The sequence below is a fragment of the Lutjanus erythropterus genome, chromosome 5 (genome assembly GCF_056507025.1).
Source record: "Lutjanus erythropterus isolate fLutEry1 chromosome 5, fLutEry1.hap2, whole genome shotgun sequence".
Lineage (NCBI taxonomy): Eukaryota > Metazoa > Chordata > Actinopteri > Lutjaniformes > Lutjanidae > Lutjanus > Lutjanus erythropterus.
In genome coordinates this window covers 17732400-17755291 of record NC_139321.1, presented here as the reverse complement: position 1 = coordinate 17755291, position 22892 = coordinate 17732400, and the positions used below count along the sequence as shown (strand labels likewise).

The 22892-nt window shown below is 40.3% G+C and overlaps 1 protein-coding gene across 1 annotated transcript; it reads left to right on the top strand.

Annotated features, from left to right (window-relative positions):
• The first annotated feature begins 2957 nt into the window (after window positions 1–2957).
• On the top strand, window positions 2958–22206 carry efemp2a (EGF-like fibulin extracellular matrix protein 2a). The gene is made up of 11 exons (XM_084718949.1): window positions 2958–3135; window positions 11309–11589; window positions 13331–13379; window positions 14597–14782; window positions 15302–15424; window positions 16299–16415; window positions 17578–17697; window positions 18369–18488; window positions 18657–18783; window positions 19624–19819; window positions 21273–22206. Exons 2-11 carry the CDS (start codon window positions 11488–11490, stop codon window positions 21444–21446), a joined length of 1314 nt encoding a protein of 437 aa, XP_084575075.1. The 5' UTR covers window positions 2958–3135; window positions 11309–11487; the 3' UTR covers window positions 21447–22206.
• Window positions 22207–22892: the final 686 nt, after the last annotated feature.

Here is a 22892-nt window from a genome sequence, read left to right as displayed (position 1 = left end):
CCCTTGGCTTTAGACCAGAAGATTAGCAGTGTCATGAATTGAGACCTCTGCCAAGTAGTGTTATTATAATTAACTAAAACTAAACTTAAAAACTGAAACTAGGCATGAAAAAGCTGAACTGACATAAACTTTGTACTTGTCTTTAGTTTTAGTCTTTCAGAATTTGGTTGAATTTGTCAACCACAAGAAAGCTTTGGTGCATCTGACCACTATGCCTACATGACTGACCCCGCAGTTGCTTTCAAAAAGTGTTGTTGCCCCTGACAAATACCCCACATATTATATAAAAAAAACTAAAATTAATACCAAAACTGATTTAAAAAAAAAAAAAAAAGATAAACTTAAATATTTTTAAACAAGAAAACATGGCCAGAACCAGAATTTTGGATGACCCAAAACAAGATTTTGTTTGTGGCCCCAAAACAAACATGAATGAATTAAACTGAACATAGTCATTATAATTTTAACCTGGCAAGCTGGTTAGAAAGTAATTAATGCATTATTTATTTTAGTGGAAATGTTTTTCATTGTAACAAGTTTGATTCCCTGCTATTTACATGCTAGCTAACTTGCGTTACCATGGCTACACACATGTGCGCATTATTAAAGTGACCAAGTCAACTTCACACCATACAGAGTGTGAAGAGCAGGCCTGGAATTTCATCATTTTATGGGCAAGGCCACTTGGCCTTAACCTGACACGCCAGATGGTTTGTTACGCAGAACCATCTGGGGAGTCGTCCTAAGAAGCTGTTTGGAAAAGGGCGGGCACTTAAAAAAAAAGAAACACTCAGCAGAAGATTGGATGAGCCATCTGTCTGTCACGTCTACCACAGGCAAACTTCAACCAGTCAGATCAAACTCTCGCTGAAGCTGGTCGAGCAAAAAGCGAAAACATCTTGTCCATGGAGAAAAGCCTTCTTTGCTCTTCTTTAAATGAAGAAATATTCTCCAGTTCTGATATAACTGATGCTATCACAGTATTTATGCTAACCTCTTCAGGAGCCGCCATTGTTTGTTTGAGATAAGTGGCGTCCGTGCATGCCTCTCACTGTCAGAACACCTAAAACCACGCCTGTAGCTGCCAGTAGTCCCTCTTAGGACGCTGATTTGCAGCACCACTTTTGGTCTGGACGCAAACTGATAAGTTGAAGCCTGGAAAGACAGATTCTCATATGATCTCATGAATCCAGCTGTCTCGCAAGGTGAACTTGGCCTCTGGTGTTTGAGAGCACAAAGGCCAAATGCCGGGGCAGCAAGACTATCAAATAAAACAATAATTTTAAGTTCACAGAAATAATTAATTTAATTTAAAGGTTAAGGAATATTTTATTTTTAAATATTAGGCTTATATATACCATTTTTAGATACTATCTTGAATAAAAACTTAACTGAAATGAAGAAATCCACAGAAACGAACTAATCTGAATCGAGAACAAGAATTAAAAACAAGATAAAAACACAAATTAATTAACAATACAAAACCATACCACCTCTGTTGTCTGTGTGTGGTCATGGGAATTAAGAACCAACCAGGGGGACACAGTTGGTCCAACCAGGGGGTTGTCAGTGTGACTTTTAACAACATCCCCCCGTAATGACAGCTGCTACCTCTGCCACCACCCAGACAGATAGGACAGATAAACAATCTAAGGTTAAGAAAAGGTTTTTAAACCTAAACCCTGGAGATTAACTTGAAACGACAGGAAAAAATACAGCAATTGCAAGATACAAGATTGATTGATTTATCATTTTACAAAAGGCTTGTATTGTGAGATTTAAATGTAGTTCTCTCTTTCCCTCTTTGCCACTCATAAAAAAAAAAACATTTAAATTATATACAGTAGTTTGGTTGAAGTGATAAAAAATAAAACAAACTATTTTACATGGAGGAGTGCTGAGGTTGATTGCTCCCATAATTTTAAAAATAGCATGATTGCACTCTCTAAAAATATAAACAGTGTGTCTATTAAAGAATACTCGGTTGTAAGCTTTAATGCAGGCAATCATTTTGTAATGGGTGTTGCATTTCTCAAAGTATCTTGGAATGAAGCCTGCAATTATAGTAATGTGGCTGCTGCTCATTTAATTTTGAAGACACTTTTATTTTGTGGCAAGCGCAAGCACTTGGTGACCTAAAAGTTTGACTTTAAGTTGAGTCAGACTTAACCTAATAAAGCCTAATGTGGGTGAAGCAACATCTTGACCTGTTTGCAACATAACAGTCTGCAAATTTTGCAAGAAAAAATTGTGCCGGAAATGATTCCACGTGCAGTAATGGATTAGTCATGCACAAACAGAGAGCAGCAAAGATTGTGCATTGGTCAAGAATAATGATTTACTCTCTGTATTTTATCCCAGAGAGCGCCTTCACTTTAATTCTACGAAATGAGATGACAAATTTTCCGAATAAGTCTCCACACACACACTCTCCCTCCTCTCCGTCTTCCACTCTCTAATTTTTGTCCACATTCCATTAACGTCTCTCTCCCCAGCTATAAATATCCTGCATGTCAGATTGGACGAGAGCGAAGGCTTTAGTCGCTTTATGGAAAAAAAAAAGGGGAAAAGATGGGGGTGGTAAGTATAGATAGATGGGGGGTAAATGGGGGAAAAAGAGGAGGGAGGAAAGGGTGGGAGAGCTTGGGGCTTTTGCGGGGGGTTTAGTTTAAATGAAACCAGGTGTGTTGTGGGATCAGTAAGAGGGGGCATTTTGCGAGAAGATGGGGGGGCAAGAGTGTGAATCTGTGAGTTGTTGTTCTGCCGCCTGCGATTTGGACGGATTTGGAATTTTGGTATTTGGGCCGCAGACCAGGAATTTGCATCCTGGGGGGTCAGGGAGAGGGGGTTTGGAGAGTGGAGGATGGCAGTGCAGGGGGCCAGAGGGGAGGAGAGGGGGGGTAAGAATGGGCTGTCCCTCTCCTCTCCCTCTCTCCGTCTCTTGCTCTCTTCCTCCCTCCCTCTGCATGTGTTCAGCTGCTCCAGCTGTCGGTCTCCCCACTCACTCTCTCAGGGTCACACAGGCAAGGAGTTTAAGGGACCACTTCTGAACGCCAGCTCAGCCGGGACGACCGCAGCCAGCAGGAGGACACACTGGTCAGAGGGGGACAGAGAGACGTCCGAAAAGATTCATCTGTGAGTTTTCCTCTTCCTCTTTAATGTCTGATATCCATGTTAGAAGAGATCTGTGTCAAATATCATGTGTACGAGACTTTAAGGGAGAAGTAATAGAGGTGAGATGTGCCTCTAACTCACTTTTTTCCTACAGGCCATACACGTCACAGTTGCACCACTGCTCTGCTCTGCTCTGCTCTGCTCTGCTCTGCTCTCCCAGCCACACTTGGCTCCTTACGAGAGCCAAGATAACGTGGCCCACAGTCTGTCTGTGTAGTTTGCTTCTTGGCTCTGTGTTTCACAGACTGTAATAGGGGGGTAGACAGACAGGAAGAGAGGCGGTGAGTCACAGGGCATGTATTATTGTACAGTATGTTGCAAAACTCTTCCATCTCATCCCTCTTGTACAACAGCTAAAGTCAGTGTCACAATCTCGGTCTGGTCACTCAGGGGAGGAAAAGTACAGCAAGAAGATTTGGGTGAAGTGTAAGTAAGAGAAACAGGTGCCAGCCAAGGAAACTAAAGAAGAAGGATGGTCATTACATCACTACAGATCATTCTGTGCTCCAGACTTGCTAAGTTTATTTAAGCTTATGGGAGATGCGATGTCAATCATGTTATTTGGAGACCAGCAGCAAATAAGCAAATGCACAGATCTAGAAAAATCAGTCAGTGTGCTGTTCTCTGAAGTACGTGTTTTTAGTGTATTAGAGACACTTCTTCAACAAAGGTCAGGCGATGAATATCTGTTGCATTTTAGTGTGCTTCTCCCATAGGCTTCAACAGAACTGCCACCAGAGTCTGGAGCATAGGGTGTTCAGTAGTGATGTAATCTTCCTTCCTGTTTTTAGTTTCCTTGGTGCCAGCTACAGGATCATATACACACAAAACACTCTTAAAATAGTGTAGGTTGCTGCATTTGTACTAAGTGACGGTGTATTTTATCACTGTTTACACAGTATACTCCCAATGGCTAACATGTGACAGCTCCACCGTCACTGTAATGACTCAGGTGGGATTACAAAAGCAACAGGAAGGAGGGAGAGCTGCTCCCCTGAGAGCAGCACATCATCTCGTGCCACACTGTATGTATATACTAATATATCACAGGTCTTAAACAGCCTTTGGACAGGCAGACAGAGCAGTCTCACCACTGGGAGAACAGAGCAGCTCAGGAGGGACTTGGTACAATTACAGTGTGTGAACTTCTGCTGCAGGCCACAATCCATCACTGACTGTGTGGAGTTTCCCTGAACATGAGTGCACACAAAATAAAAAATGGTGCTAAATACCACCACAAGTGCTTCTTTGGCTCGCAATCATAGAGGAACCACTTTTGGTGTTATATGGCACCTTTGTCAAATGATCCTATATTTCTTAAACAAAAAGGTGCTGAGCAGTAACGAACAGAGATTCTTTGGCTCGTAATCATAGGGGAACCTTTCTTGGTGCTATATACTGCATATGCTATAAATACTATGTATTTTATGCTGCCAGTGTGGTTTGAATTTTGTTTTGATTCCTTTAAAAACATATATTTCAGTGAGCAACATAAATTAACATTTCATATATGAAAAAGGAGTAGGAAGAAGCAACATGCTTGTCTAGTGCTACTCTTATTCTGCACCAATCCATCAATAATCAATCGCAAAAACCCAGTCTCTTCTCCGGTTCAACTAATCAACAATACTCCATGATCAAGAATATGAAAAAGAAAAGAAACATTAACATGCTTTACATTTCCCTTCTTTAATTCTGGACCTCACAAAAATAATCTATTTGTACATCTTTTTAAAGTGTGTGATATTTTTACTTTGTTTGATGTCTTCCCCCAGAATCAGCCCAGATATTAGTGTGAAAACAATGTTGTTTCCATTTTAATTTCCCTCTTAACTCACCCCCCCCCATCCAAAAACATGTTTGCATGCTGTCAGGAAGTAAATCATTTTTTGCTTTGTACATCTTTAGCAGTTTTATGTTGCACCAGATCCCCGAAATTCAATGTACGTGACTTAAACAACAATTGTTAGTGTGTTCCTGATGTTCCTGATTATTTACTTTTCTTACTGCTCCTTTTTGACAGTATGCTTAATGGTTGTAGGGTGCTTGTGTAAGTGTTGCCCCATACCTCGACACAGTAATTAAAAATTCAGTGTGTACAACACATTTGCCAGTATGGGTCTAGTTTTTTTTCTAGACTGCCACGCTCTGGGCTCATACATGATATATGAGGTATATATGAGAAAAGATTCTGTGGTCTCATTTCACACCCAGAAATTTATTTTCCTTTACTCTTTCTATAATAACATTATCTATCATAATTTGTTCTTATGTATTTTTTTTACGATTTCCAAACAACATAATGATAATTTGTTTGTGTCAAACCACATCTTTAATTTACTAATTTCTGTTCTGACTCCCTCTAAAAGCTGCTGTGAATTTTCTCCAGAAAATATTGCTATCTTCCACAAATAAAACCAATTACAATATTCTTGAAGTAATTTGAAAACATGAAGATTTGAAGTCACCTATCTGCACAAAGATAACGCAATCCATAACAGAATTAGACGCTTGTTCTACAAAAAGTATTTTTTAAAAAAGTAGAAATAATCTAGGAAAAATATTAAGGTAAATGCATAATTTGTTGATAACTGCTGGGTAATTTGTATGTTGATGTTGTCCAGTGTTAAGTCTATTTTTTTTTTCTTTGATCTCTCAACCTTTCCAGACCAATTGCCTCATTTGACTGTAACATACAACACATTGTTGGTATATATACACCTAATAGTGTAATATTTCTTCAACATTTTTTGAAATTCTTTCCCCAACTAAGCTAAGCTAAACTGAGCAGAAGAACGAGTAAAGAACCTCTAAAGAACCATTCAGGTTTAACAGTGTATTTATACAGCAGTGGTAATATAAAGCACGTCAACCACACCAAAGAACCTCTGAAGAACCACCATGTTTTTGTGTGTAGGCGGTGTGTGAGATGGTGACCCCCTAGTTGTGGATTTGCAGGTTCAGTGCCACAACAGTAACAGAGCACAGCTGGAGCGCACTGGGCCACCATGTTCTCAGGCTGCTCCACGCACAACCGAGCAGAACAACACAAAGCTCACTATGTATACACTACATGACCATCCTGCAGTTTACACTCTGTGTGTGTGTGTGTGTGTGTGTGTGTGTGTGTGTGCGTGTGTGTGTGTGTGCGTGTGTGTGTGTGTGTGTGTGGTCCAACTGTGTGTTTTTTCTGGTCCCCATGTGGTCACTTTTATAAGCCGTCTGACACGTTGTTCGTTAAATTGTGCTGACTGTGAGAATTCAAAAATGGGTCAGCCTGCTGTTACGGCGGCCAACAAGAGCCCCAAACGGTTCTTAAATTAGATTATAGTTGTTTTATCATGAGAGGCGCTGTTAAAGGTCCACAGTGTGAGATTTATAGGGGTTTATTGGCAGAATATGGCAGAACTTGAATACAATATTCATAATAGGGCTGTCACAACATCAGATTTTCGCTACATAATTATAGTGGCCAGAAGAATTCACAATAATGATGTTATTGTGATGTCTATCGAAAATCAGTCAAATGCATCTTAAACTTTGTTTATTGTGCATGCTGCGTTTTTTGGCGAATGAATAACACTCAAAATATGAGCGGAGGGAGACGATGAGAAAATCTGTAAAATACAAACATGATCTCGCGTGTCAGTAGAGGCCACAATGTTTCATTTTTTAAATATCACGGTTATCGTCAACACCAGTGTATCGTGCCACCGCTAATTCACAAGTAGTTTTCATTAATGTATAATCAACTGAAAATAAGAATTGTTGTGTTTTTGTTACCTTAGATTGAGCTGCTTATATCTGCAGAGGGTGTGGGTCATCTTCCATGGAGGGCACCATGCTGCGCCGCCATGTTTCTACAGGAGCTCAGAACAGACAAACTAAACACTGGCTCTCCGTATGGCCTTTCTTGTTTTGCTTGAGTTTAGTGGCCACTGTGAGGTGCGTGAGTGAGTGAGGTGAGGTACTTGCAAACTGCAAACTGTCCATTATATGCCACCAAATCCTACACACGAAAAGTCAAGCTTTTAATAATTTTTTATCACTAAGGTTTCTAGATTGTACGTGACGATTTTGAAGTTGATCTGATTAAAGGTCGAGGAGGAGTTCATTAAAATTCAATGCCTTGAAATGGCATCAATGGTGCAAAAATGGCACAGTTAATCCAACATGGCTGACTGCCTGTTGGGTTTATAGTGTGGCTCTAAACTCCTTTCGTACATGTAAGCGAAACGTACCGTGAGGAAAGGTTTGTTGACATTTTGTGGGGGGTGCTGTCGAGCCATTTTGCCTCGCCCATGTAAAAGACCCATAAATTATATAATTTCTCACCACTTCTGATGTTTGTGCCAAATTTCATAACTGCTTGAGTATGTTCAGCATGATTCATTTGGGGGATAAATAATTCCTTGTATTACAATACGGTCCTTGCACTGGTCAGTTGTGCTTGGGTCGAGTGTGGTCGACATAACATGGTGATGTGGTGTTACAGTGAACCTGCGTTCCTCTTCCTCAGTGGCAGTCAAACACAGACGATGAATTCCTGCACTCGGGCCACACTCTCTGACCTCCTCCTACACAGTGAGGAGAGATGAGGGGTTAGGGGAGCGGTGGCTGGAGGTTTGGCACCAACTATCCTCTTATGTGAATCCATGGGGGGTTTCCCAGAACCCGATACTCTGGGAACCACTGCCGTGGCAGGGCATCCCAGCTGGGAACTGGCGCCCACATTCTTGCCACGGGCATTCCAGAGGTCCACCGCCACTTGATCTCCAGAGGGAGCGGGGCAACACCCATGCATCCCTACTGCCCACACTCAGTAGCCGGTGAGCGACTGGACCCTGGACTGCTGGTCAGTTTGTTTTTGGGTGGTTTGGGTCACATTTTTGCTGGTTGTAAGAGGCCACTGGGCCAATTCAGAGAGGTCACGTATTGCGGCCATCTGATTGCACGGTGGTATGTGTTACCGTCTGTGCTCACAGGGCGAAAGCATGTTTTGATGCTTTTCACCACGCAAAGGGTCACGAATGGCCTGTGATGTCATCCATCGAGTATTTGAGGGTGTCCACGTCACCCTGTGGCCTTCTGTTTGTCTCTCATGAAGAATAACAATAAGCCTGTAAATGTGGCCTCTGGAGTTTACATGTGTCTATGCACGTAGACAGGCAGTGATTATAACTTTCCTGTGAAGTATTTGAACTGGAGCTCACTGACTGCACAGCGCTTGCATAGATTTTTTTTTTTTTGACTGCTTGAATTGGCCTGTCTTTTCTCAGTTTTTGCTGTGCAGTAGCTGGAATAGGTGATTTGTTTATGTTTAGAGCCACTTATAGCTTCTCTCCAGGAACATTAACTGAAGGACGATTGTGTCTCTTCTGGGAGAAAAGCCCAGTCCATCAGAATCCTCAGCAAACATAATTCTCTAGAAATCTACCCCCCCAAAATACCCTTCACTGTCGAGGACATGGAAGGAAAGACCAGTGGTGGGAGAAATGCTCCAAAGCCCATTCAAGATTCAACTTCAAACAGTGACAGCAAAATAGTTAATCGTGCGAGTGTGGAACTTGGACTCTGTACTCGTGTATGATTTGTGGATGAGAGAAATGGCAAGCGCACTACATCTGGAGAGACTGAGATTTTATAATGATGATAAAGAAGGTGTATTTGATGGGATGTTGTACTGAAATTATTTCAGGCTGAGAACTAATGTCTGTTGTCAAATGTAAAGCACCTTGCAGTGAGTTCCCTTTCTCTTTTTTTACTCTCTCTATATATACTTTTGTATATATACTTCTGTACAGCTGCTCTGTACTTACTTTGATTATGACTGTGGATGAGATGTACTCTTTTCGTTAAGTTTTGTTTTTTTCCTTTGGTTATTGTTGTATTCTTTCTATGCTCTCAAAAATAAATTCTTTTTAAGTAAAAGTACAGCATTACCACCAAAATATACTTAAAGTATCCAAACCAAAAGTGAAAACTCATTATGTGTAATGGCCCCTTTCAATGTTGAAATATGGAGCTACACAAGTCCATAAAGATTATGTTCACATGATAATATCATGTCTTATATTTTGTTTAGTTGGTAGCTCAGGCAGTATACTGGTTAGATAAGTGTGGTGTTAATTAGCTGCTCTTTTAACAACCTGTTTGGTCATTTGGTTCGTTTGGTGGCTCAGTAGACATGCTACTTCACCTGACAGATAGTTAGTGTGCTAGTTTCCCTAACATGATGTGATAGTACATGGTAAATGCATTGCACTTATAGAGTCCTGCCGTGCAAGGTGCTTCTGCTCATCAGAATTTAACTGCTCACACACACACTCACACACTGAGGGCTACGACTTCGGGGGCATATCTTGCCCAAGGATACTAAGACATGCAGACTCGAGGGATCGAACCACCGATCTTCCAATTACCACTGAACCACAGCCGCCTCAGTAGTAGTAGTCGTGTATGTTTTGTCGCTTACTAAGTTGTAGTACAGTACGACATGAGGAGGGGAAATTAGCATCAGCCACCAACCAAATGCTGGCAAAATATGAACGTGTCTGGTAAAAATAATAATTTAATTGAGTGGCTGATGAATTTTAACACTTTTCTGTTAGTGGCTGGTAGATGTTTACATTTTAAAAAGTTATTTTCCCGCCCTGCTCATTATTTGGCCTTTGCTTTGTGCAGCATGATGGCTAATTGACATGGGGTTAGCTGGTTGTAGATGGTTAGCATGTTCTTAACTGGTCATTGGTCGTATTATAGACAAACATGAATATAATCTGCTATGGAGGGAGTAGTTGGAATACACTGTTGGACTTCTTAGTATTTTGAGTCCAATTCAAACAAATGTTATTTAGAGGGAGCCAGATGATGACCTTGTAGGCCTGTCTGCATTCTTACACTCAAAAACAAATTCATCTCAGTAGCTTGTTTCTACTTCTGTCTTTGGTAAAAGAGGCCAAGAGATATAATTCAAGGAAAGTTTCACATACGGGAGGAGCTGATTGGCTGAGCGGCTATTGGTAAGACTATTGTTGGGTGACAAGACGTTCCAGTTTTTTAGAGACAGTCTCTGCTTTTGGTGGTCCGTCCTTGATCCTGTGCATGAGTGAAATAACATTTTACTTTATTAGTCTTCTCTGTTTTGCACGTACAGATGAAGATAAATGCTCTGTACCGAACCACTGTAGTTTGAGTGTATTTCTTTGAGTTTAACCATAGTTTCACTCACCATGTTTCTGCAAACTTTGATTTTCTGACATGATTTACAAGATTTCTTAGTTAGAACACAATTTTATCAGTCAGCCCGCACCAGAGTTTATTACAGTACTTTAATGATATATTGTCTTAATTTCAGACATCTAAATGTGACAGTAAACGTGACTGGACAAGTGAGAAACAAATTTTCATACTGATAACTCTCCAACGTGTAGTACTGAAGTAAAATACTAAATATAGGAGAGGTAGTTGAGTAAATCTAGGCCTACTTATTTTCTTTCTACCGCAGACGGCCTCTTACAGTACGCCTACATTACAGCAACACAACACAGCATCTGCACAGAAGGAGATTCTTTGACTCAAAGACAATTAAGTTTATTTCAGAAACTGAAGCGGCCGAGCAGGAGATGCTGTTGTGAAATATACGATTAAAAGCTCGGATTCATGTGATGCTGATACACAGTAAACTGAACCTCTGGAGGCAGCGCTCAGCGAGACTATCGTTCCCGTAAGTTGTAGTCTGCCAGTCTGCAGACACAGAGGCCTTTCTGTGAGCAGCTAATATGAAAGTATTTCTGGGATGTTGACTCTGTTATTTTCAGCAGAAGGATGGAGTACGTCACAGTGTTTATGTTTTTACCTGGCACAGTGATTCATTCCATTTATTTCTGCTGCGATCAAGGGGGAACTGTTTGGTTGACAAACAGTGAACCAAGTCCAAGACGCTAACTGTTTGTGTTCTTACTGACTACTTAAAAATTGGCTCCAGAGCTTTTTGCTTCGAGTTGATTTATCCATTTCAGCTGCGGGGAACAGCTTACAGCACCAGTGTGTTTTGAGACTGAATTGAGCCATTTTGTGATTTTCTAATATTACCCTTTTTATGTCTTTCCCTCTGTCTCCCTGTCAAATACAGATACCACTTCCTGGCTGCTCTGTTCATCACAACGTCCGCTGCCTGTCTCATCTTTAAAGAAGCACTACCTGTCTGATAGCTGTGTATGTGTGTGTGTGTGTGTGTGTGTGTGTTGTGTGTATTTGTGTGCATGTTTTACGCGTGTTCCTGTCCCGTCTCCCACAAATTAGTGTATTAGTATGCAGGGCGCTTGTGTGTCAATCTTGTGCGTGTGCATATGTGTGTCTGTGCTCCTCCGCAGTGCTATTTCACAGCCACACACAGAAAGTGACACCTACACGGTAAGGATGGACGAATCTTTTTCTTTGCATTTTCCCTTTCTTTATTCCATGTTATAAATATATACATCACATATCACAGTTGATATTACTGCCTTTTTTGTGTGAAAATCTTGGCTTCAAAATCTCTCTCCTCTATTTTTTATTTTCCCGTCTTCTTCCTGTTTAATATTCCGCAGCAGTTTTCTTTCCAACATTTTATAGTAGTCGTAGCTGGGGGTAATTTTAGTAACATTTAATTCCATGCTTCTTTAGGCCATGCCTTTTCTTTCCATGTAGCTCAAAGTGATATATTTGTTTTTCCAGAATGATAATGACACTTTTTCCAATCAGTGGCCTTAAATTCTTTGTTTTAGTAGTGACATTTTGCTTAAAGGGAGCGATTAAAAATGTCACAAATCCTTTAATAGCAACAGACGTCTTGTCTTTTTTGGACCAGCACTGCTTTATGAATACATACCAAACAAGTCTCTCTATCCTCGACTTCTATTTTCATGTCCCAGTACGTGACCATTTTTAAATTTTTGTTTTAATCCCATGTTTCTTAGGCCTCAGTTTGTCTTTCCATGCAGCTCAAAACGATATATTTGTTTTTCCTGAATGATAATCACCCTTTTTTTTTCAAACAGTGGCCTTAAATTATTTGTTTTTGAAGTGACTTCCGTCTTAAGGAGAGTTGTTTAAAACCCTTGAACAGCAGCAGACTTCTTGTCTTTTTAGCCCAGAAAACGAGTCTCTCTATCCTTGGTTTCTTTTTTCATGTCCCACTACCTTTTTTTTTCCATGCAGCCCAATGATTCTTCCCCCCAGATAGTGATAGTGACACTTTCCCAAAGAATAGCAGTAAATTCTTTGTTTTTTTTTAGTGAAATTTGGCTTAAAGAGAGTAGTTTAAAATCCTTTAAGAGGGAAATCTGTTATATATTTACTGTAATAAATCATAAAATGAAAAGCTGAAATATTCACTTCTCTGACAAAACTACAGCGTAGGCATAAGTGTCCTTTCAAATTTCCATTCCAGCCCATAATTTGTATTAGTGTTTGCCCGTACCAGGTTAATTAATATATTATTAATATTGATGCAGAATGTTTGCCAAGTGACCCTGCCTGAGCTTCCTCAAGTTTGGGGAGGAAGGGACAGGGGGAAACAACTCACTTCAACCATAGATTATATGTTTAATAGAAATTCAACCTGTTTAATATACTGTCTATGGCTCTAACTCGCTAGTTCAACTGCCATACTTACTTTTGTATGTGCAATTATATATATTCTCTTTTAACAGCAGTAGACTTCTTGTCTTTTGGCCCAGGAAAAGTCTCTCTATCTTCTGCTTCTTTTTCATGTCCCACTACAGGGGATTTTTAAATATTTAAATATTTAATTCTATGTTTAATTCTATGTTTCTTTTTTCTTTCCAGCTCGTAGTGATATATTTTCCCTAGAATGATAATGACCCTTTTTTCCAAACAGTGGCCTTAAATTCATTGTTTTTAAAGTGACAGCTGGCTTAAGGAGAGTAGTTTAAAAAGTCACAAATCCTTTAACAGCAGCAGATTTCTTGCCTTTTTGGCCCAGGAAACAAGTCTCTCTATCCTCGGCTTCTTTTTTCATGTCCTACTACGGGGGATTTATTATGTATTATGAATATATTATGCAACTCCTTGGCTCAGACGGACTTTTCACATCTTTCTTTCCATCATTTTCTCACACTTCCTTTCTCTCTCTGTCTGCTGTTCCTTGCAGGAATGCACAGATGGGTATCAATGGGACCCTCAGACTGAACACTGCAAAGGTAAAATCTCTCTTTGATCTGCGTTTATTCAGTCTCACCACCTAATACTTATGTACTTTGATCATCGTGTTGCTGGTTTGATCCTAACAAGTGCACTCCAAGAAACAAAGGTGCTAACTAAAACCATATCGGGTTCTTTGACTTATCCCCATAGGAGAACCGTTTTTGGTTCCTGGTAGAACTTTTGAGAAATGTTCAGATGATTCTACCCAGAACTCAACATAAAAGGGTTATTCCTAAAATCATTTGTGAAAGGTTCCACTCCTCGCAGGGCTGCGTTCCACCAAATTATCTCTGGTTCTTAAATCAGTTCTGTTCAAGATTCGTGGAACCTTGGTGCGACCCAGTCCACATTTCCACTGGTGTTGAGCAGAACCATGGTAATCAAGCATTTCATGAACAGAGAGCGTTCTACAACCTGTAAAATATGGAACACCCACTTTGGTTCACAAGGAGAACCTGCTAATTTTGGTTCAAGCTGGGAATCAACTTTTCAGGTCCTGAAATAATTTATTTTTGGTGGAAATAACCAGAATGGCTGGTTCCATGTTGGTAAAAAAGGCCTATATGAGAGGTTCTACAGAGAACCCCTTCTATGGTGTAATGGTTCCAACAAGAGCTCTCTCTTGGGGTTCTCTCTAGGTGGGTGCTAACAAGAACCACCCCAGGGGGTTCTACAAATAACCCTCTTATATTCCAATGGTTTCAAATAGAACCGATCAACGGGGTTCTCCCGAAAATCCTTTTATATCCCAAAGTTTCATATAGAACCCACCAAGGGTGTTATACTGAGAACAATTTTATATCTCAGTGGTTTTAAGTAGAACAAATCCCACCCCAGGGGACCTAAAAATAGCTTTTTTGATTTAATTTGCGTTTTACCTATAATCCCTCTCTGAAGGTTCTATGAGGAACCATGATGTATTCAACAGATGGATCATATTACATTCATCTGCATTTAAAAATAAAAATTTGAAACGTGTAAACATTTGAGTGTGAAGCTCTTTTAATGCCTATGCCTTCAACAATTTTTAAGGAACTCTTTTTCCAAGAAGGCTTCTTTGCATGAAAACGGTTCTTAATGGAACTTCTCCCCCAAAAAATGTTCCTCAGAAACAAATGGTTCTGGAGAAAACCTCAGCCCATCAGGAAGAATCCCTATGAAACCCCTAATTTCTAAGAGCCCTGAAGTTTTCTCTCTTTATGTTTTCCATCAGACATAAACGAGTGTGAGACCATTCCAGATGCCTGCAAAGGAGAAATGAAGTGCTTCAACCACTACGGAGGATACCTGTGCCTTCCCCGTTCTGCCTCAGTCATCCCGGCCCCAGAGCCCCCGATCACGCCCACCGCGACCAACCCCTGCCCTCTGGGCTACGAGCCGCAGGGAGACAGCTGTGTGGGTGGGTGTCTGGTTTGTAGGTTTGAGGAGGTGGACAGGTGGCCACAGGATGAGTGATCATTAAGCATGTTTGTGTGTGTGTGTGTGTGATTGTGTAAATTTATTGTTGGCGACCACAGATTGTGAGGGACAGGTGGCCCTAGCAGGTGTTGAAACTGGAGGCAGCATGTTGGTGCAATCTGTGTGGGTGTGAGTCAGTATGAGTCCATGGGGGGGCACGCAGACAGTGCAGGAATTTGGAAGATTTCACACGAGAACAGCTGCTGTGCTTTAAGGACCGGACTCGCGGCGAGAAACCTCATTGTGCTGCAGGATGTCGAGGTGTTCATGAGACAGCAAACATGATTCAACATGATGTGATATTTTCAGCTGTCGGGTGCAAATGAGGGGAACGGAGGGGCCGTCGCCTGCCCTCCGGCAGTCGCACTGTATCTTCCTGTCAGGCTGAACGATGCCGTGTTTGCTCACAATAACCGCATTTTTAAAGTGTGTGTATGTTTCACTTCACCCACAAACACAGACATCGATGAGTGTGAGCGAGACGAGCACGACTGCCAGCCCAGCCAGGAGTGTATCAACTCACTGGGTGCCTTCACCTGTCAGTGTCCGGATGGCTACCGCAAGGTTGGCACTGAGTGCATTGGTGAGATAATCTGTATTTATCACACTAATAAAACTATGTAGACTTAAAGGGATAGTTTGGATTTTTTGAAGTGTGGCTGTATAAGGTACTATGAGATCATCCATAGTCTGTGTTTTACTTATAGTAGATGCTGGTTGAGATGCCCCCAGTTTAGAGAAGCCGAGAGGTGTACCAGCACAAAAGTTAAGCAATATACTGCTGTGGACAGGGTCAGCAGCAAAACGTATTTTAGCCCCTAAAAATCAATATCATTTTAAGTGTACACTACATTAAGAATATTTTCACCACTTTACTTTGCTTTTCTGTCAGGAAACTACAGTTATATAAGCCGTATGTCACTCTCCAAACCAACCAGGCAAAATCAGGAATTTTACCTCACAGAAAATGAAGGTTTCTGGTCTACCGCTGCCTTGATCTGTTCATTTGTTTGTGTTATTGTGTGACTTTGGTGTTTAAAATGTTAGTTTGGATTCACCAACGTCACAAAATAACCCAAACAAACTTACAGATCGCGGCGGCAGTAGACGAGCAACTCCCGTGTTGTGCAAGGTAAAATTACTGATATTGCCAGTGGAGTTTGGTTGGTTTGGAGAGAGCTATATTTTGCTTATATAACAACGGTTTCCCAGAAGAAAAGGCTGCCTGACTGCAAGGTAAAGCCATGAAATTTTTCAAAATACAGTGTATACTTAAACTAATATACTATACTATATGTACCTCATACAGCCCCACTTCAAATAATCAGAACTATCTCTTTAAATACAGCAACTCAGAAAAATGTCTTGCTGCATGGCCTGGAGTAAAGTTGAAGAGTGACCTGAATAACCTGCAGGAATGTGAATATCCCTCTCCTGACTCTATTTCTCTCTTTCAGACATAGATGAGTGCAGGTACAGGTACTGCCAACATCGCTGTGTCAACGTCCCCGGCTCCTTCTCTTGTCAGTGTGAGCCTGGTTTCCAGCTGGCAGGAAACAACAGATCTTGCATTGGTGAGTGATGGCCTCTGCAACTGATTATAAGACTCAACTCTGGTAGCCACTGTCTCCGAAGTAAAACAAATACCTTGCACTCTGTACTGATAGCTTCCAGTCAGTGTAAAACCTCCAGAGATTTTACTCAGGCTTTTTTCAAATTCCTGACAAAAATTAAAGCCTTTGAAAATATGGTTCTACTCTTAAAGGAGGACCAATTTTACATATTAAAGTCTGTTTACAGATCAGGGGGAGAACTACTGCATGTATAAAAAAGTCCAGATGAAATGAAAAATGCCAGTTTAACTCTTTCAGATCACAGCAACGGTCATATTGTGCACATTCGTAACAATAGGAGCACAAAAACAAAACAACCTCCAATTATTCTTACATTAAAATCATCAAAATCCAGTCATGTTTTATGTCTGTAAAAGAACATGTTATGTATGTGTGCTTATGTAGACCTGAACCAACCAGTTTCAACTGATAAGATCATGACATCCAGCTATCAATTAATCTTCATCTTTTAGTGGCACGGAGCTAAGATTCATTAGTTAGCTAGACAGCAACAGCAAGGTACGTCGAGTTATGACGTGCCCACTTTTCAAAGTTCAAATCAAATTCCTCCCAATGTTATATGTCCTGTTTCCCTCACAAATAAGTCATGATACAGAAGCTAGAAACTTGCAAAATGCCATCAGGATTTTAAGATTTTTAGGAAAAAAAAAAACATATTGTCTTTGACAATGAAATACTGCTGCTTCATCAGTTGCAGTTTCCTTAGATTTGATTGACAGCGGCTTGGCAACATTAACATAAATATCACAGCTGCCATTACATATTGATTCAGTGTTGCTAAATCCTAACTTGTGCACAGACGAGCAGTAAGTGACATTATCTTTATACAACACAGCGTGTCTGACTTTAAACCAGCGAGAAAACAAATCTATTATGTGAAGAAACCAAAACTGTTCGAATAGAAAACAGGCGGAAAATTGTCTGCTCATGTTGGACCCTGTCACTCACAGTAACAAGCTGACTGAGAAAATGTGTTTTTTACAGCCTTTAAATTTATTGGGAGCAAACATTCTGATTTCTTGGGTTTTTGATTCGACAACTGTAAAGGTTTTCTTGTGAGCATTTGAACTTACAGTTTAATATCCACGTTTCCTCCTTTCAGATGTGAATGAATGTGAGATGGGTGCCCCCTGCTCTCAGAGGTGTTACAACACGTACGGCACCTTCCTCTGTCGCTGTGACCAGGGCTATGAGCTGGGGCCTGATGGCTTCGCCTGTAATGGTAAGAGAAAGGTTCATAGGACTGACAGTACCAGGGTTCTTACGGATGCTGGGCATCCTTGAAAACACTTTTAATGTAGTGTTTTCATTAAATTTTTTGGATGAAATGCTCGAACTTGTGGATGCAAATCACTCTCTGACTGAATAGTTGCTTCTTAGATAAAAAAAAAAAAAAGCCAAACTGCTTTTGGCTGTTGCACAAAATGAAGACAAGTCCAGTGAGTGACAACAGATAACTTGAGTGAGGTTGCTGATTCAATGAGCTTTGGCTTGAAAAATGAAAAGGATTTTATTGAAATTGAAGTTATTTGTCTAGTAATTGTTTGAGTGATTGTTTTATATTTTCTCAGCCATGTTATATAGGACATTAAATCTATTTGAAACTTTGTTTAGTCTGTCTTTAATTTATCACCCTTCTATAGAAAGCTGTCACAAAACATAATTTGGGTTGTTTATAGCACAATAACGTATGAATCATTTTGAGCATATGTATGTATACAAATATGCCATTCAACACAGCTGTATGGGGCTGGAAAAGCTCAAAAATGCACCTTGAAATTGCTTGAATTTGACTTTGAAAAAGGTGTGGGAACCCTGTAGTACAAACTTCCCAGTTTCAGTGATGCCAGTCTGCTCTGTTTTAATTCTGAGCTATTAATAAAACCTCGACAGACATCGATGAGTGCAGCTACTCCAGTTACCTTTGCCAGTACCAGTGTGTCAACGAACCAGGGAAGTTCTCCTGCGTGTGCCCAGAGGGATACCAGCTGCAGGGCAACAGGCTATGCCAGGGTAAGCACAGCCGCCTCCGTTTCCTCCCAAAACCAAACACCTACCTCTCTGTGCTTTCAGACTCACAAACGCTGTTCTGAGTCAATACTTAATCACTCTTTGACAACACCTCTGTTCTTGTCCTGTTCCCGTCCGATCGAACATCATGAGCCGTTTTATTTTCTGCAGATATCAACGAATGTGAAACAGGCGACCATCAGTGCACGGACACGCAGACGTGCGTGAACATCCATGGACGATACCAGTGTGTGGACACAAACCGCTGCCAAGACCCTTACGTACAAGTGTCTGAGAAGTGAGTGACACCTCATGAAAGCTTGTGTGTGTGTGTGTGTTCGTACACAAACACGCACTTTCACACACCTTTTCCCAATTACTCAAATATGTGCTGGCCATCAGCTCAGAATATAATCAGCCCCTGTATTGAGAATGGCTCAAACTGCGAGATTACCCCAATTACTTTTTCCACATCTGAGGCCAGCCTTCACCCTTTTCTTCTGAGCACGCTCCAGTGCAATAAGAAAACTATTACAGAGTGAACAAGTGTTGGATTGGTAACAGGTGTGGTTTATCCCAAATGATTTGGTAATATAAAATGTGTTTTAGAAAAACATGAGTGGAAAAAAATGGCTACTGTTCAATATTTGTTTAGATTTTAGGAGAACTCTCCTCTCAGTCTCATAACTCCCTCTGCTGGCTGATATATGAACTACTATTAATGTTTTTCCACACCAAATATAACTACAATCTCCTGTGCACTACTGAAAGTGAACTTACATTAGAGCTGATTAATTGATTAGTTGTCAACTAATCAATTAATCACCAACTATTTTGATAACTGATTGAATTTGAGTCTTTTTTAAGGGAAGAAAAAGTTAAAATTCTACTAAAATGTGAATATTTTCTGGGTTTTTTTACACCCCTATGACAGTATACTGAATATTTTTGGGTTGTGGCCAAAAGAAGACATTAGAGGACGTCACCTTAGACTTTGAGAAACACTGATCGACTTTTTCCACCATTTTTCTGACACTTAATAGACCAAGCTAATCAATTAATCGAGAAAATACTCAACAGATTAATTGTTTGTAGCCCTACTCACTCTGGCTGTCTGCTCCTCTGTGTGTGTGTCCAGCCGCTGTGTGTGTCCTGTCAACAAGCCCCAGTGTCGAGACCAGCCTTTCTCCATCGTCCACCGCTACATGAGCATCACCTCAGAGCGGTCCGTCCCCTCCGACATCTTCCAGATTCAGGCCACCAGCGTCTCCCCGGGGGCTTACAACACCTTCCGCATCCGCTCTGGTGACGAAAACGGAGACTTCTACATCAGGGTGAGAACTGATACAGACTGTTTATGTTAATGATGCAACTGCTGACAAAACCTGTAATCAGAGCGAGGAGTAGCCATCACATCACATTTCATTGATTTATATCAGTGCTTTTTGAAAAATGAATTCCTGCTATAATGGATATATTGAGAATTTATTTTACCATCAAATAAATGTGGTAGGTCAGACTGACAAAAAAAAAAAAAGATCACTGTCAAAGGAGACCTTTAGTGCTGTTGATTGGGCTGTGTGGCAAAAACTACCATATTTGGATATTATTCAACTTGGGCATATTGGTAATATTTTTGATTAATTGTGCATTAATGTTGTTTCCTACCATTTCCTATCATTCATTACTCAGCTGCACTGATAATGTTTAGAAACTAACCACTCTATATTATCGTCTCGGGGGATAAACAGTAAAAGTGAGCAATTATTTTATTAATATTAATACATTTTCAGGAAGCTTATAGGAATAAGTCAGCCATCTTTGCATGCTTGACTGATAATAATATTGGGATCATAAAACATTTCTTGCCAAACATCTTGATCGTCTGTACCTCTTCAAATTAAAACCATGTTACAGGTTATATCTAAATGTCCTGTTTTTGAAAACAACGAGAATCTCTTATCTTTAAAACATTAGTACAAACCTTGACCTAATTAGACCTTTTCCTGGGATTGTGTGGGCACGTACAAGCTGCGTTTGATAACATAGCTTACTAAATTATCTGTTAATATCATAGCACCTGTTAGTGTGGGGTAACTTACACCTCTATCATTCTTATTCTTATTAACAGAGTCTCAGAAAGACTGGTATGACTGAACTAGGAATAGTTCAACATTTCGGGAAATACACATATTTGCTTTTTGCCAAGAATCTGATGAGAAGATCAATACCAGTTTCAGGTCTGTACGGTAAATATGGAGCAACAGCTAGCTTAGCTTAGCACAAAGACTTGATGTTGCAGGTTTTTTTGGGTTTTTTTTTGGGGGGGGGGGGGTATATGCAGTCTGAGTAAATGTAAAAACCACAACAAGATGATGAACAGATGTGTAAGTAATATTTCATCCACAGGATGAATAATTATCAGCATTTTTGTAGTTTCTGTACAAAGTGGCTGATGCAAAAAGTTCTGCTTGGTACTGTGTGTGGGATGGGTGAGTTACAGTCCAGACTACAACAATACATAGCATAGCTTTAGAGGTGCTGTTATTTGGATTTTTATTATCTTTGAGGAGGCAGGCTAGCTGCCCCCCCCCTTTTCCAGGCTTTGTGCTAAGCTAAGCTAATTACTGGCTGTAGCTTTTACTTTTAATATGCACATATGAGACAGGTATCGATCTTCTCTGATCTGTGGGCAAGAAAGTGATTAAGTATATTTATATAACTATATCTTAATTTGAAAACCCCTTTGACGTGTCACTCACATGTTTTTTGTTTTGCCTTTTTCAGCAAATCAATAATATCAGTGCCATGCTGGTGCTGGCGCGCGCTGTGTCGGGGCCCAGAGAGTACACGTTGGACCTGGAGATGGTGTCAGTCAACCCTCTGCTCAGCTACCAGGGCAGCTACCAGTCCAGCTCCGCCCTCAGACTCTCCATCTACGTCGGGCCATACACCTTTTAAAGAAGAAGAAGAAGAAGAAGAAGAAGAGTGGAGGGACACAGAGAAAGATGGAGAGAGAGAAAGAAACACAGATGCAAAAAAAAAAAAGAAAGAAAATGTAGCTGTAAAACAAAATGCAGTTCAACCATTCACTGTGATGTTACACTCCTTTTGTACTTAGATGTCCAAAGAAAGCCACACGTTTCTGTCACCCCACCATATTACATGTAAGAATATACATACAGTACAGTATACAAAGTGCCTGACAGATAAATAACATCCTTAAAACAATTAGTCCAGTCAATCTTGTATTTAATGTGTCAGTTTTCCTGTTTCTTAGGATCCCATGTTTACTGTTATTTTTATTAACACCTATCTGACAGCATCATTCTGTGGTCAGTGTGTATAAAAAAAAAGGGATTTCTTTTCTTCACATCTGTTCAGGGTGATAACAAATCTGTGTGGCATATTGTCTGTCTGCCTTCAGGTGGAGTGATTCACGCCCAGATTTAATCTGTTCTCACCAGTTTACATCCTTATCTTCGGTTTCGCTCTGTTTGTCACTTTATTCTCGTCGGCTGTGTTTCCGTGTTGACAGACGTGATTCAGTAACCACTCAGATCAGACCTCAGCATCCAGGCTCCTCCTCCCTCACCCTCCACTGTTCAGTCCAAGCTCCCCATCACTGCCTTTTGTAGGTTGTTTGTCACATTGCTGATCGTGTTGTACTTTGTTTTTTTTGTCTAAGATTTAAACCCTAATAAAACAATATTCCTTTTAATCAGTGTCAATATGATTTCTTGATCCTGGAGAAAGATAGCTGATTATTAAGTCACATTCTCAGATTACTATTAATACAGGTTTTGGGAATTAGACTCAACTGTCTTACTGACCTGTGATTGGCCAAAGTGTCCCGCCACTAGCTAGATTTTCTAAAGCCTGAAAACGGAGACAAGAGGACGGACAGCGGTCTATTTTTCTGTCAAACCACTTGAATTACAATGCACTTAAAGGTTATTATGGAACTTTTGGTCAATGACGGCAAAATTAAACACAATAGACACAAAATGACCACTAAGACCACATAGAGAAACTAAATGACCACAAAAAGAAGCAAAACGACCACAAAGAGATACAAAGTGACCTCAAAGAGAAATAAAAGGCCAGACAAGAGACAAAAATGACCACAAAGGGATGCAAAATGGGCACAAAGAGACAAAAAATGACCACAGAGAGGCAAAACGACTACAAAGAGATTCAAAATGAACTATGACTAAAAATAGACAAAGAAGAATGAGATTGAGACTCAATGTGGCTAAAAATGTCCAAGAACAAAACACGGCAGATACAAAATGACCACAAAGAGACACAAAACAACCACAAAAAGACACGAGACACAAAACAACCACAAAAAGACACAAAAAAAACACAAAGAGACACAAAACAACCACAAAAAGACACAAAACA

Coding starts and splice junctions, on each gene's coding strand:
- efemp2a (XM_084718949.1), top strand. CDS start 11,488: ATGCAGGGCGCTTGTGTGTCAATCTTGTGCGTGTGCATATGTGTGTCT. Junction 13,380..14,596: donor TCAGACTGAACACTGCAAAG/GTAAAATCTCTC, acceptor GTTTTCCATCAG/ACATAAACGAGTGTGAGACC. Junction 16,416..17,577: donor AAACAACAGATCTTGCATTG/GTGAGTGATGGC, acceptor TCCTCCTTTCAG/ATGTGAATGAATGTGAGATG.